The sequence below is a fragment of the Blennius ocellaris genome, assembly GCF_963422515.1.
Source record: "Blennius ocellaris genome assembly, chromosome: 4".
In the NCBI taxonomy this organism is placed as follows: Eukaryota; Metazoa; Chordata; class Actinopteri; order Blenniiformes; family Blenniidae; genus Blennius; species Blennius ocellaris.
This window is the reverse complement of record NC_137653.1, coordinates 30,392,919-30,406,639: the sequence shown is the minus strand read 5'-3', so window position 1 is coordinate 30,406,639 and position 13,721 is coordinate 30,392,919. Positions and strand designations below refer to the sequence as shown.

The window sequence follows — 13,721 nt, the reverse complement described above, 5'->3', positions numbered from 1 at the left end:
TTTTTATGGTTCAGAACAAAAGTTGACTGAGCTGGAAGGAATGAGGAGGATGAGGAACAGGATTTGATTTGTTAATATAATAAAGATACATGGCACACATTTACCATGTTATTAAAAAATGTATATGGATAAAAAGTGACTAATACAATAAATAAGGTGTGGCAGTATGTAGTATGTAGTAGAGGGGTATGACAGCTCCAATCTTAATACTATCAAAGTAATTTCAGACCAACAGCAAAAAGCCCAGAGGTTGGCCTCAAATAAAGACTGTGGGAGTTCATGCAACTCTGAACTTTTTGCTGTGAAGAACAAACTTAAAATGTATATTATTATTCCTTCAGATTGAAGAGTACAAAGAGATACACCTTCCCTGAAAGTTTCATTGAGATATCTTGATTAAAGAAACAATTGTTTTTAAGTAAAAAGTTATGTTGGTCGAATTCATACATTACCCCAGCTTGTAAATGTACATTCAACTTCGGGCAAGTCAAAAAAAACGTTTTTTTTCCAATTTCCCCTTAACTGAGTAACAAACCGTACCGAACTGTGACTTCTGTCCCGAGGTATGTACCGAACCGTGATTTTTGTGTACCGTTACACCCCTACCATACATGCATGTAAACAGATAACAATCCGCTCTAAACATCAACAATGGCAGTACATGGACATTGTAGTGGACAGACGACCAAGATGGATTGTTAGTACGGCGACTGTCAAAATAAAACTACCAAGTCCCAGGAGAATATGGACTGGGAATCATGACAACACGGAGGAAACTTTGTTCTGATTGACAAGCTACCAAGCATGTGCACAACGACTGCTTAACACAGTCGTGGTGCACATGACCATTAGCAGCAACATGCTGCTAATGGTCATGTGCTATGCACCACGACTGTGTTAAGCTACATGGAGACCGAGCCTTTCAATAATGGTCCAAATTAGGGAAGTTTTCAAAAATGTGTGTTTTCTATGGCTCCGAGCGCCACCGACTTTGAGCATCCCCAAAATGCTGAAAGTATTTGTGGCTATGATAGTGTGTTTCTGTGTAGCTGTCTGAGGGATTATTTTAGAAATCTTCTAAATGGTCTCACTCAGGCTTCTGCATTCTTCATGACCTGAACAGCTATTTTACCTAAAACTTCAACTTCAGAAAAGGGGTAACTTGGCTCAAAATATTCAATCTACACTACACGCAGTTTTGCTATATCTACACAAGATGTGTCTCAGGTTGATGTTTCACAACTATAATTTTAAACCCAAGATTGTTTTCTAACATTTTCAGCAGTTTTAGCTTTTGAAGACATTATTTCCCTGGTGAATTTAGGGTTTTTATTAATTTAGCAATTCTAACTAAATTCAGCCTTTGTGGTTGTTTTGATATTTTTTCAAATTTACACTTTGCAGAGGTCTCAATAATTTTTGCTATTTCAGCCATTTTACAATTCAGTTGGCTTAACAGTTTTGACTTTTTTTTTTTTAGACATTGGGTCTGTTACCCCACAGTTTTACCAATTCAAGTGAATTGAGATGCCCGGTCTTAATGCAAGCAGGAGTTCTATCCAGCATCCTGCAGATGTGCAATTATATTGACACTACAATGGATTTCAAAGGGCGAGCTGGTGCTCACTCTCACCCCGCCTGCAGCTCTCTGAGTAGCAGCAGCCTCTTCAGTTAATCTCATTACATAGTCCAGCATTTAAGAACCAAGCAGGCGGGATAAAGTTACGCATGCTCGTTCCAGCAGACCCCTCGACATACTACTGAGCCTCTAAAGCTGTGTGACATCTGAGACATACGAGGGCGAGACAGAGTGAAAGAGTAATGACTTAAGTGGGGATAACTCAAGGAGGGACCAAAACGCCAGTAACTCCCATTGTAAAATTGAAAAACCAAACATTGCAGCTTTTTCTCACAACTTACTGGCTCCCATCTCCTCAAAGTTAGACGCCTTCAGTGAGGCCTTCACTGGATGTGGTTGCCAAGATCTATAGGATGGGGGTGCCTGTGTGTTATTGTTCATTTGGGAGCCAAGTGAAAGAAGTGAGTGAAGATTGATGAAAACAGTCCCGTCTGCTGAGGTTCTCACTCAATGCAGCTCTCGCTTGCCTTTGTGGCGTTGAATTATTTGCCATTAGGGCCTGAATGGAGGGGCAGTGAAAAGACTTTGGAACGCAGTCTGCATAGCTTTAGTGGCTTTTAGGAGAAGGGGACTGTTGAACGTATTGTTTTCTACTCACCTATATGAAGGTAGTCAAGAGGATTTTAATCACAAGGATCTTGTTATACACCGCTCTGCCTTGGACGCCACAATAGCAGTATTATGTGGACATTAAAAGAATCTCTCCTTGAGAAAGCCGGACTTGCAGAGCAGACACTGATTATATAGCCGGAGCAGACACAACGGACACAGAGATAAACATTAAACTAAAGGCTTTGTACTTTAAAAAGTCCAATTACACCCTTACTTCCACCAAAATGAGTACTTCCCTGCAGTAGTGGAGCTCAGGCAGGACCGGCCTGCCACACAAGAAATATCCATGAACTAAAAACACAACAAGTCAGAAAATTGCCATCGTACTCCACATCAAGCCATCATAAAGAGTAAGGCAGAGATAAACAGTCATTTTATTCTACCAAATGTAAAATTATGATTCATTATGGTTGATTCTATCCAACGTGACCTGCCAAAACAAGCCCTGGCTCCTCGTGGTTGACCGGATTCTTGTTTTGTTCAAGGTTTGACAGAAGCCAATCGAGATGTTTAAAGGCTTCAACCTCTGGCAAGTCCAGAACTCTTCACTCGGTTAAATCATCCTGTCAAATTTACTAGATTGAGTTGATTTCATTGGGAGTTTGTCTCCTCAACAACAACAAAACAATTATTAGGATTCCCCCTGATCGTTCACTGATTGAGGTGTACAACGCATGGCAAGTTGGATCAGAGCCCCAAATTGGACCAAGAAGACAGAATCTAGCTCTCTGGCCTTGGACCAGCTTTGATTCCCCCAGGACTGGGTTGAGGAAGTGGCTTGTTGAGCCTTCGACAATGGCTTTTCCCCATCATGGAGAAAAGACCACCAAGTGTTGGACTGACTCCCCCACCGACAGGGGCTAGGGTTACACTGAGAGACATTAGTTTTACTCTCCTGCTGAGGCAATGCAGCAAGAGTTGAGTGGGAGAGGGATTCCCGACCTCTGATTAAATCCACCATGGCCCCTGTGGACTGTACATGAATGATTGCAGATGATCCTCATGTGAAAAACAGCCAAGTTGATGGATTTCTTTTCACGACAAAAAACCACGTGTATTTTTTTAACCACCAGTGTGATTAGCAACATATAATAATCACAGATAATACATAATAGAAATGGAGGAATATAATAAGATGGTTTCAAGGAAGCAGAACATTGCCATGTGTGGAGGAGGAGAATGGGGTAGATGGATGGATGTTACACCAGGAACCTGATGTAGAGGTCCAATGGGGATATAAAAGCTTTGCAAGTATCCAAGAATAAAAAGCCCAACAGTTGCTGTTGTCTACTGATGGCTTGTATCATGGACTTTTTATGACGTGAAGTTTTCCAACAGGCCACATGCGCATCAATTCAATTTGTTGTGGGAGTGAGTGGAAACCAACCCACTCAGTCATTCCAGGTTGATTATGTGCTGATAAATTGATTTTCCTAATAAGTTTCCAAAAAATAGGCAGGACTTGGTGCTGACTGATTCCAGCATGTCTGAAACAAACCAGTTCACCATGACGTGACACTTTACACTTACCATTTGGTAGCAGGCGAATCAAACAAAATCTACTGTCTACCCATGTTTTCCAATCCTTCTCCAAAGATTTTACTACTTGAAAAAATGGCAATAGCAGAGCTTAGCGTTGGCCAATGTTCAGAGGAATTAATGTTTTACTCAGCTTTATACAGTCAAATTGATGGAGGAGATTCCCCCTTTAACATTTGTACAGCCTTGAAACGCCTGTTCAAATGCTGCATAAAGCAACACAAAACAAAAACGGGTTGCCAGATAATTTCCTCATGAGGCACAGATTGGGTTTGAATAATTACAATAAGGTCCCATAACAACATTGTGGTTACAATCTCATTTATAGCAAAAGTATGTCCACTTCAGGCAGCAAGTAATTCGATAAACATAAACAGTGACTATAATGCACCACTTTTTTTTTTTTTTTTTTTTTTAAACACAGGATTTAAAAAAGTTGCTGCAAAAGTTACTGCAACAAATTGATCAGTGAACAATAACAGAAAACAAAACTGTAGCTCAAAATTGAAAAGTTTCCAACAGATGCTGATCCTTGAGCAATGAGTTATAAAACGCACAAAAGGTTAGCATTCGCGAGACAACAGCAAGCAGAAACTATCAATCATTCTGAGACAAGAAACAAACATTTCTCAAATCTATCAGTAATTTGCAACTTGCAAAATACTGCAACTTTCCACAAAACAAATGAATGCAGCTAAAGCCTTGTTGTGTTCACCTTCATACTTTCGCATGCAACTTGTAGATTTATTCATTTATGTTGTATTTGATTCATCTTTGAGAAGAGAGCTCTTTTTTTGAAATGGTGAGAACTTGATACGACAAAGTACAAATGTAGTATTATTTTCATCATTATTAATCAAAATTATGTTACTGCTGGTTCTTGGTAAAATATTAACTTTATACATAACCCAAGCCTCTTGGTAATTTATGAAGAGTATTTTACTGAACCAAACTTTGATCAATCACAAAGCCTATTTTTCTGCAACAAGCAAGAAATTCATGGATAAACCCCTTTATCTTTATGCTGTAGGAATTCTGTATAATGAAATTTCAATTCCAATTCATACACCCTCTAATCCACTTTGTATGGGACATTTTTTTGCAGTTCTTTGTAATTTTTTTCGGAAACAGCCAACCAAATCATTAACAAAAGTCGGAGCAAGATATTCCAGAACATTCTGCACCTTTTGATGAGCTTTTTGTGTCCATGCTCCCAATGGTGAGGATGAGTTACTCGCAGAAGAAAACGACAGAAAGATTTGAAGAAGTTTTGTTCTCAAGATGACTGCAAACTAGTTTAGTATACTATCATGAAGTATGTTGCTACTGTATTTGCCAGGCTTGCATTAAAAACACATTTTGCCCCCCCCCCCCCCCCCCCCGTTACCTGTGATAGAGCAACTCAGATTCCAGCTGAAGGATGTGTCTCTGTAGAACTGGTACGTGGCTGGCCTTGGCCTCTAGTTCCTTCACTTTTCCCAGTCCACTGAGCAGCACCTGCCGGGCCTCCTCCACCTTCATCTTCATGGTCACCTGCTCCCTCTTTAGGGCCCGGTTGCAGTCCTCCAGTGCTGCCAAGGTCTCCTTGGTGCTCCATAGCTCCTGCTCCAGTCTCTGATTGCACAACATGGCCTCCTCCACCTGTCGGTCTCTGGAGCTGCGCAGCACTTCGATTTCCTGGATGATGTTCTGCAGGCTCTTCAGATTACTATAGGTGCTGCTCTTCAGGTTGGTGTTGATCAGATTTTTCTGGACCATTTGTTTCTGGCGAGCAACAAAGCAGCCTTCGTCTGATTTGTGTTTAGAGTGACTTTTCCACAGTCCGACCTGAAAGAGGAAAGTCCACGTGAAATTAGGTGGACAGATGCAACTTTGACAACATTCAATATAGCTCATCACCAAAAGAGAGAAAAACTTGAGCCTTCAACATATCAAAAATACTTGTTGCTGGTGAGTCAGGAGCAGGGCACACCAGAGCATCATTAGGCCTGTCGGCCCCATTTTTCAAATTATTGGTCATTATTACATTATTGGTTGTGTGTAGCACTTGGGCCAGCAGAGATAATAATTGTTGCCACTGGTTCATGGTGGGAAAAGACAGAGAAAGACTGAGATTAAGTGTCAAAAAGCAACAGTAGCGCAGTAAAATTATGTCAAAGAGAAAAAAACGGATTTTTATCAAGACGTAAATTCTATTTAGCAAAATTCAAGTCAACTTGTGTCTCGGCCCTCAATCATTCATTTGGCATTTTGGGAAATGTGTTGCCTGTCCTGCAAAACAGGCTCAAACCAGGGAACTCAAACACCTGCATTATAAGTACACTTCTTAACCACTCGGCCAAATTATACTCAGGTAATGCAGGGGGGTGAAAAAGTGAAAGAACAAAACATTAACCTTGTATCTTCCTTCTTGATTGTGAGATATAAAAGATTCAAAGGTGTATATAACTACATCTTGACTATGCTTTACTTTTTTCATTTCATAGTCTTTAACGTCTGACAACAAGTTGCTCCACACTCCGACAGACTGCATCAACCCAAGTTTAATACATTTGTTGGAAGCTCTGCAATTCTCACAGTCAAGTACATGATAGCCACAACATCCGCGCCACATTCAAACTCTCAAAGAATCATGAAATCTATTTAGCCAATTGCATGGGCACAATCAATGCATGACGACATGCAGGCGCGATGGAGACAGACTACTGATATTCAAACAACATCAGGACAAGGAAGACGACTAATCACAGGGACTATAAATGCAGTATGGTTGTAGGAGAGTTTTCACTTTCTACCTTAAGATTTCCACATAATAGTGTGAAAACGATCCAGTGAGCTGCAGTTCTCCTGGTGAAGATGCTTTACTGAAATCAGAAGTGACTGGTTGGCCATGGCAGAATTAGTCTGGTTGAGTCATTCCAATACATGTTCTGAAGACTCAACATGGTGAACCTTGAAACAGAAGCAGCTGAAGAACACAGCAATTGTTACCGTTAACAGACTCAAATCAACACGGGCTCACCAAATGTTAACAAGCTTGTAAGAATGGTTCCCGGTTTGACAAGTGTCAACTGCGTCTGCTACATAAGCTCACGTGTGCAGGAAACCACATGGATCCATTGCGCCTCGCATGAGCAGTTGAATGCTGCTGTTAGAAGTGTGATTGCTCCTGGCAACACTTTGGGCTCTTATGTACTCCATAGACTACCTGAATACTGTCACTGACCATGTCCATCTCTTTAAAAGCAGATCTGATGATGAGATCAAGCACAAAAATAATCTTCAAACCATGTCAAACAGGTTTGTTGAGCATGTCAAGGAGTTCACTGCACTGAAACCTCCTACACTCAGCCGATCTGTTGTGGTGGAGTGGGAGAGTCTCATTATGGATGTACAGCCAACAGATCAGTGTATGGTTTATTGTTACTATTCTTTAATAGCCCCTTATTAGTTACCAGAGCCACACATGGCACTTTGGAGGAGCCAAGGGTCTTGCTCGGGGAACCACGGTGCATATTTTGGACTGTGGGAGGAAACCGGATCACTCTGTGGAAACCCACAGGGAGAACATGCAAACTCCATACAGAAAGACCCCGGACAGTATTCGAACCAGGACCTTCTTGCTGTGAGGTGAGAGCACCAACAACTGCGCCACATGATTACACTATACATTACCGATACCTCTATAAATATACTTCATATGTAGATTAAAGCAACACCAAGTGTAATTGTTACTTATAACCGTTGAGTGGACAAGTGAGTACATTTCCTTCATGCAGACCAATGGAGAGCCAATGGATGTCACAGGAAACATCATTAAATAGGTGCACAAAACATTTAGATACATGTTGGTTTAGAATCCACAAGATTTGTGAAAATCATGAAAAAGCAGGACTGGTCTTGTTTAAACCTCTTGAAATGTGTTATTTTGCTACCATTCGCACTAAAATCTCCTCTGCCAATGCAACTCTATTCCAACAGAACACTTTCTCTTTAGAACAGTGTCAAGCACATTTTAGTTCAGGGCCCACATGCAGTCCAATTTCATCTTCAGCTGGCCTATACAGCCTTAAAGTCCTAGTGAAATGTAAAACAGTACTTTGCAAAAAACGATAGTTTGGCTACTACTTATAAGGTTCCTCCGACTTTGCCCCACCACTGTTGTCGCATAACAAAGTTATTTGTATTTTGAATCTCCAGCCGAGGAAGTCGGGGGAATCCTTTTTCGTGAGCGTGATGTCAAGAGATGTGCAGATCTCCATCTGTGGTGTTTATATTGGCTTGTTTACCTCTTAAATATCCAAGTTTTAACAGTGTTTTGAAGTTATAGTCGGCGTTTTATGAGCCTTGACGAAAGATTGAGCCTGGAAGAGACCAGAGAGGAGAAAAGGAGCACAGGGAGCGGCTAGCCGTTAGCTCGCGCGGCTAGTAGACGATCAAGTAACACCTGGACTCATCTTCGGTGATTCGGCGCAGTGGGAAAAGCGCTTCGACATGATTCACGAAGCCGGGTCGTTCTGCCAAAAGTCAGGACGCCTCAAAGGTGAAAACTGGCGGCTGCTGAGACGAGGAGACGAGGACGAATGGAGGATGAAGCGTCTTCTGCTTCCTCAAACACGTTCAAAACAGAGTCACCAATGGCAGAACGACCTTCTGTGTCTTCTTCATCAATAACTGGGTTTGAAATGCCCGATGATGATGAAATATCATTAAATTCAGCCTCTTCCTCATCAAAACTCTGATCCTCCATAATGTAAACACAACTTGGGTGTGTGCACATCCAGTGACGTCACTCTATTGTTGTCAGAAGCTCCGCCCAGCAGCGAAAATACTGCTGTTTATCGGCTATTTTCTCGCAGATTGACGTGTTTTAACATTTCACCCTTGGACCAGTTGACATAAAAACTGTCCCTAGAAGCGACAGCCAGAGTGTTTTGGAGGTCGAATTTTCATTTTCATGAAAATCCATTGTACGAAAATCAACGTCTTTTCTTTTACAGTTTGCTTCTTGGTTTGACCAGATTTGATTGAATTACAGGCTGGTTTTGGCTTTTCCATTCCTGAATGTATTGCAACTATAATGGCAGTGATACAATACAATGAAGTGCTTTAAAAACCAAGTGGTTATGAGAGTTGGGTGGGCTGAGGGGGCACACAGTATTTTGAGCTTTGAGAAAACCATTTTCCAACACATCCACCAAAAACCTTCTGGAGGCGTTGAAACACTGCCACCTCTCAACACTTAATGTTGACTTTACTGACAATAAAGAGTGAGAAAGGAATGTTGATGTGGTCACTTTCCAAGCATCTGAATGGGTGTGAAGCGTTAAATAAAAAAAAACAAAAAAAAAACTTTTTGTTTGATCTTCTCTCACCTGCAGAGCCAAACAGCGAGCGTCGCTGCTCTGGAGCGCGGCCCGCATGTCCTCGATCAGCTCCCGTAAACTGGAATTTTCGTCCTCCAGCTTGGAGACGCGATCCTCCGCCTCCTCGAGGGCCACGATCTCCTCGTAGCACTCACGGGTGCACGAGCCGAGCCTGCAGCCGGAGGCGTGCCGCGCGTCCGGGGAGGGCGGAGAGGACGCGCCGCCGCTCGCGCCCGCGGACAGCAGCTTCTCTCGCCGCTTCAGAGGGCTCCGCAGGCGGATCTGAGTCTCTATGTGCTCACTGTCCTTGCCCACCAGCAGCCGACCGTTCTCATAGTGACAGCCCGCCTTGGTGCTGAAGTATCCGCACAGTTTGGCGTGGAAGTGTCGAAACGTGAGCTCGCTGGGCAGATCGTCCAGCACGCCGGCGCTCTCCGTGTCCTCCGAGTCTCTGCACAGTCCCAGAACCTCACACAGGATGTTAAAATCCTCTACGGGCACCCTGCCTCCTCCCTGGTAGTCAATGTGATGGAAGATCTCCTGCAGGTACTGATCCAGCCCCGTGGCCAGCACGATGATCTCGTTCTCCACGCCTCGGTCCAGTCCGTAGTGGTATGCCAGGGTACTGACGATCCATTGCGTCCTGCGCGCTGGGCGGCTGTACGGATCAACGGCGTCCATCCTCCCTTCCGAGCGCCACCATATTTCCACGAAGCAGACGGTTAGATGCGGTCTTCTCGAGCCATCCCCCGCGTACCAGTGTTCCCAGTGCACAAAGTTGCAGCAGACTGCCGGAGCGGAGCGAAGGCGTGTGTTAAGAAGACCAGAGCGGATTTGAATTTAGCACTGCCCCCAAAATCCCAAAGGCAGGGGCCCCGACCAAGAATCTGCAACATACACCCGCTCAGAGGAGCGCGCGCGACACAGCGGTCTCCGCGCGCAGTGTGCCTGTGCGTAATTGCCACCAGGTGTGTAAACTTGAGTCATTGGCTCTGGTCAGACCTCGTTAGGATGGAAGACGCCCAGGAGAGTGCTCAGCACAGGGAAGTTGTCTTCAGCGGGACTTGTTCTCTGGTGTGTTGGGTGAAACTCGCAGGTCTATAAAACCTCAGGTGCTTTCCGCTCCTGTAAAGTCTGAGCCTCCGTCCTGCGTTACTCCGGACTGGTTACAAACGTTTTGAAAATGTTTTGAACGTTTTTTTTCTCTTGACATTTCGAATGTACGGGTCATAGCACATAGTTCACATACTTTTTCCTCAATATTTAAACATTAATCAACATTTCGATCACAATTTTTCACAGTACTGCTCTTTTATTTATTTATTTTATTCAACTTTAAATTCAATTTATAAACATTCTTCATTTGTTATTTTCCTCTGAGCTGAAGATTTCATTCAATGTAGTTGTTTTTGACTAGATTGTTTTGGTTGAAGCTCACAGTAAACCCACTGATGAATAGATGAATACCATCTGAAAGAGTTTGTCAGTTTTCTTATATATAAAGCACTGGATCTTCTTCTTTTGTGTAATTTCACAGTCCTTATCAAATAAAAGCGAAGAAATGGGTTTGTGTGTAATAGGTTGCGGAGATGGATGGGAAGGTGGTGGTACTGGGGTTCATGTTCAGTGGGGGAGGTGAGAGGTTGTGAGGTCAGTGGAGGTCCACAGCAAAGTGTTGCCCTGAGGCCTCGTAAAATATGAATCTGGCCATGTGTAGGAGAAGAAAAGCTGATCTACTTCCTGTTTTCTTTGTTTGTTGCCACGTAAATCAGCAGGCATCACATTACACCTCATATAACATTAACTTGGATCGTAAACAATGTTTGAAAAAATGAATCCTCCAGTAAAGGGGAAGCTGTGGTTTATTTGGATGAAGGTGAGTGCAGCTGCAGCACACTTCATGTCCACCCTCACAGCTGTTTCCACAGCGACAGAGTTTGTGTGACAACTGGACAGCTTGAGCTCGACACCACAGGGAAAAATCAGAGTTCCACAACCTCGCAGGTATTATTGACTCTCTGTGCTTCAACATAAATCGTCAAAGATCTGCAAACATGTCTTTACTTGTGTGCAAGTGAAACAAAACAAATTGTAATCATTCATAATTTCATGTAGTTTTATTCATAGTTGTGGGTAAGTTACAGGCTCATTTATTTATCAACCAACCATCTAATTAGTAGCAAAACGTTATTTGCTTAAAAGTTCAGTTTTGTGCAAATTGAAAGCAAAACACTAGTAGTAGTAGTCGTAAAGATATTGATCTCACTGGTTTATTATTGATGATTAGTTCATAGATGACAGCCCTACGTGAAGGCCTATAAATGCCCAATATTGTTTTCTGATCAATTTGTCTTTGTTTTACTGTGTTACCGTTAAAATGTAGCCACTGATGCATTTTTCAACACAAGGTTCACTTTGTTGTTTGGAAAACAATTTCACTGAAATGTCAATAAAGACTAAGACAGTGTACTGCACTGTCTGCAAGTATCTGCTTTAATTGGCCGTAGTTTGCAGTAGAATACCTTCAACTCTTTCCTCTTGTTACTTAAGCTGAGGCAGACACTCACACATCAAGCTTTTGGGCAAAGTCTCAGTATCATATTGGTTCCAAGCAGGCTTTATTTATTTTGGTATGGGATCAGACACATGTGAGCTACGGTATGTTATTGACATACAAACTAGATGTTGTGCTTATCACCAAGGAAGATCATAAGTCTGCATATAAAAATATAAATTAGATGGTAAACAACAGTATTTTCCGTAGGTCTGCCTCAGCGTCAAGGCGCAAAGATTACTATCCTAGGTGGCCATTTAATTGAACTTTTCTGCCTTTTTGGGGGGCGCACGACTAGTCCCACACCGTTGTGAGCACGGACACAAAAACCACATCAAAACATGTGAAACTTTTTGGAATAAATTGTTTCGCTCTGCTTTGGTTGAATCTTCCCAGACAAAGCAGATGGGAGAAACCCGCAGTGACAAGCTCCAAAATTGGCAGGGGCAGCTCGCTGTGGCTCTTCTGTCAGCTTTACCAGGGTGCCTCGGCAGCATTCATTGGTGTGCCACGGAAGTTTCTCTCTCTCTCATTCTGCCAATAACAGAATGAGAGATATTTTCCAGTTTTTAGACATGGGTTTCAGAGGTAGCTGCCACTCGCTTACAGCAGCTTTCACCAAACTGCCACGGCAACTGCAACTGCTACACAAGTGTCATGGCTTCTCCCGCTGTGTGACATCACTGTACCGTATTTTCCGCCCTATAAGGCGCACCTAAATACCTCAAATTTTCTTAAAAGCTGCCAGTGCGCCTTATAGCCCGGTGTGCCTTATATATGGACGATTGTTCTACTCCAGACTGCTATTTGACAGCTGAACAACTAGAAGCTTTTATTTTGACAACTCTAACTTTGCAACCGGATCTTCAGTGCGGATGAGACTCCGCACAACACCTTAATCACTCATGGTTGCACACCAACGTTCTAACAAACCAAAATAAACTAGATGAAATAATGACTCCCTAAACTGGGGAACAAAAACACATAAACACAATCAACACAACACCAAGCCCAACAACAACCCACAATAACCTCCAACAACACAAAACATGAATTTGTCGCTGCAAGGCATGATGGGACATCATGCCTTGCAGCGACAAATTCAACCTGAGCTCCTCAGTGCAGCCGATAGAAACTCCCATAATTCATTGCAGCTGTTTGTGGTGTTTTAAATGCAATTATTGGGGGTTCTATTTGGTTTGTGGTGTCGGTAATAATTGTGTTGTGTTGTGTTTTTGTTGCTTAGTTCATGTAGTTTAGTTTATTATTATTATTATTATTACCGGTAGTTGTAAGTCGTCAACCAGTAGTGAAGAAGGTTTTGTGTGTAGTGTCCTCCTGGCATAGGCTGCAGGTAGGACTATCAAAATAAAGTGTGTGCACCTCTCTGGGTGTTAGAAGCAATGGAAAATGTAACTTAATGGCTTTGAGCTGTAAATGTTTCTGACCGCTGGTCTGTTCCATGTGCCTTATAGGGAATGAAGTTGTAAATTATGTCAATCAATGTAGGTGCGCCTTATAGGGCAGAAAATACGGTATTTAAAATCAATAGGCAGACAACCACTTCAACCTGGTTCTATTCATTTTGTCATCATCCAGAATTTAATATAATATGATATGATATAATATGATGTGATGCTATATGATATGATATACATGGGTTTCACTGTAATTTTTACTGCATTATAAAGTAAATATACTGTTACTGTTAATATATCTTTCTTTTTTTTTTTGATTTGTGTAATGCCAACCAACACACGAGTCGACATTCGTTTATATACGACAACGAATACAAGTGTATCCGCTAAACTTTCTTCACTTTTGGGGGGTCCGTTTACACCACAACCAATAGGAGCATATCCGCTAAACTCTGTTCCCTGTGGGGGAGTCCATTTACACGACGCCAGTGAGCAGATCCACTGCATCCGCAAACTTTTCATCTCGGCTCTCAAGGTGGAAAGATTCTTTCACGCTCACTATTCCCTCCTGCAGAGACTGATGGAGCCTACAG

General features: G+C 42.4%; 1 protein-coding gene across 1 annotated transcript in view; it reads right to left on the bottom strand.

Annotated features, from left to right (window-relative positions):
- Positions 1 to 9,900, bottom strand: part of efcc1 (EF-hand and coiled-coil domain containing 1) — a 34,092-nt gene extending 24,192 nt beyond the window's left edge. The window contains exons 1-2 of the mRNA XM_080494817.1: positions 9,166 to 9,900; positions 5,178 to 5,617 (exon numbers count right to left, since the gene is read on the bottom strand). Of these exons, the coding sequence (XP_080350943.1) occupies positions 5,178 to 5,617; positions 9,166 to 9,837 (1,112 nt within the window). The 5' untranslated portion in view covers positions 9,838 to 9,900. The remainder of the gene's footprint in view (positions 1 to 5,177; positions 5,618 to 9,165) is intronic.
- Positions 9,901 to 13,721: the final 3,821 nt, after the last annotated feature.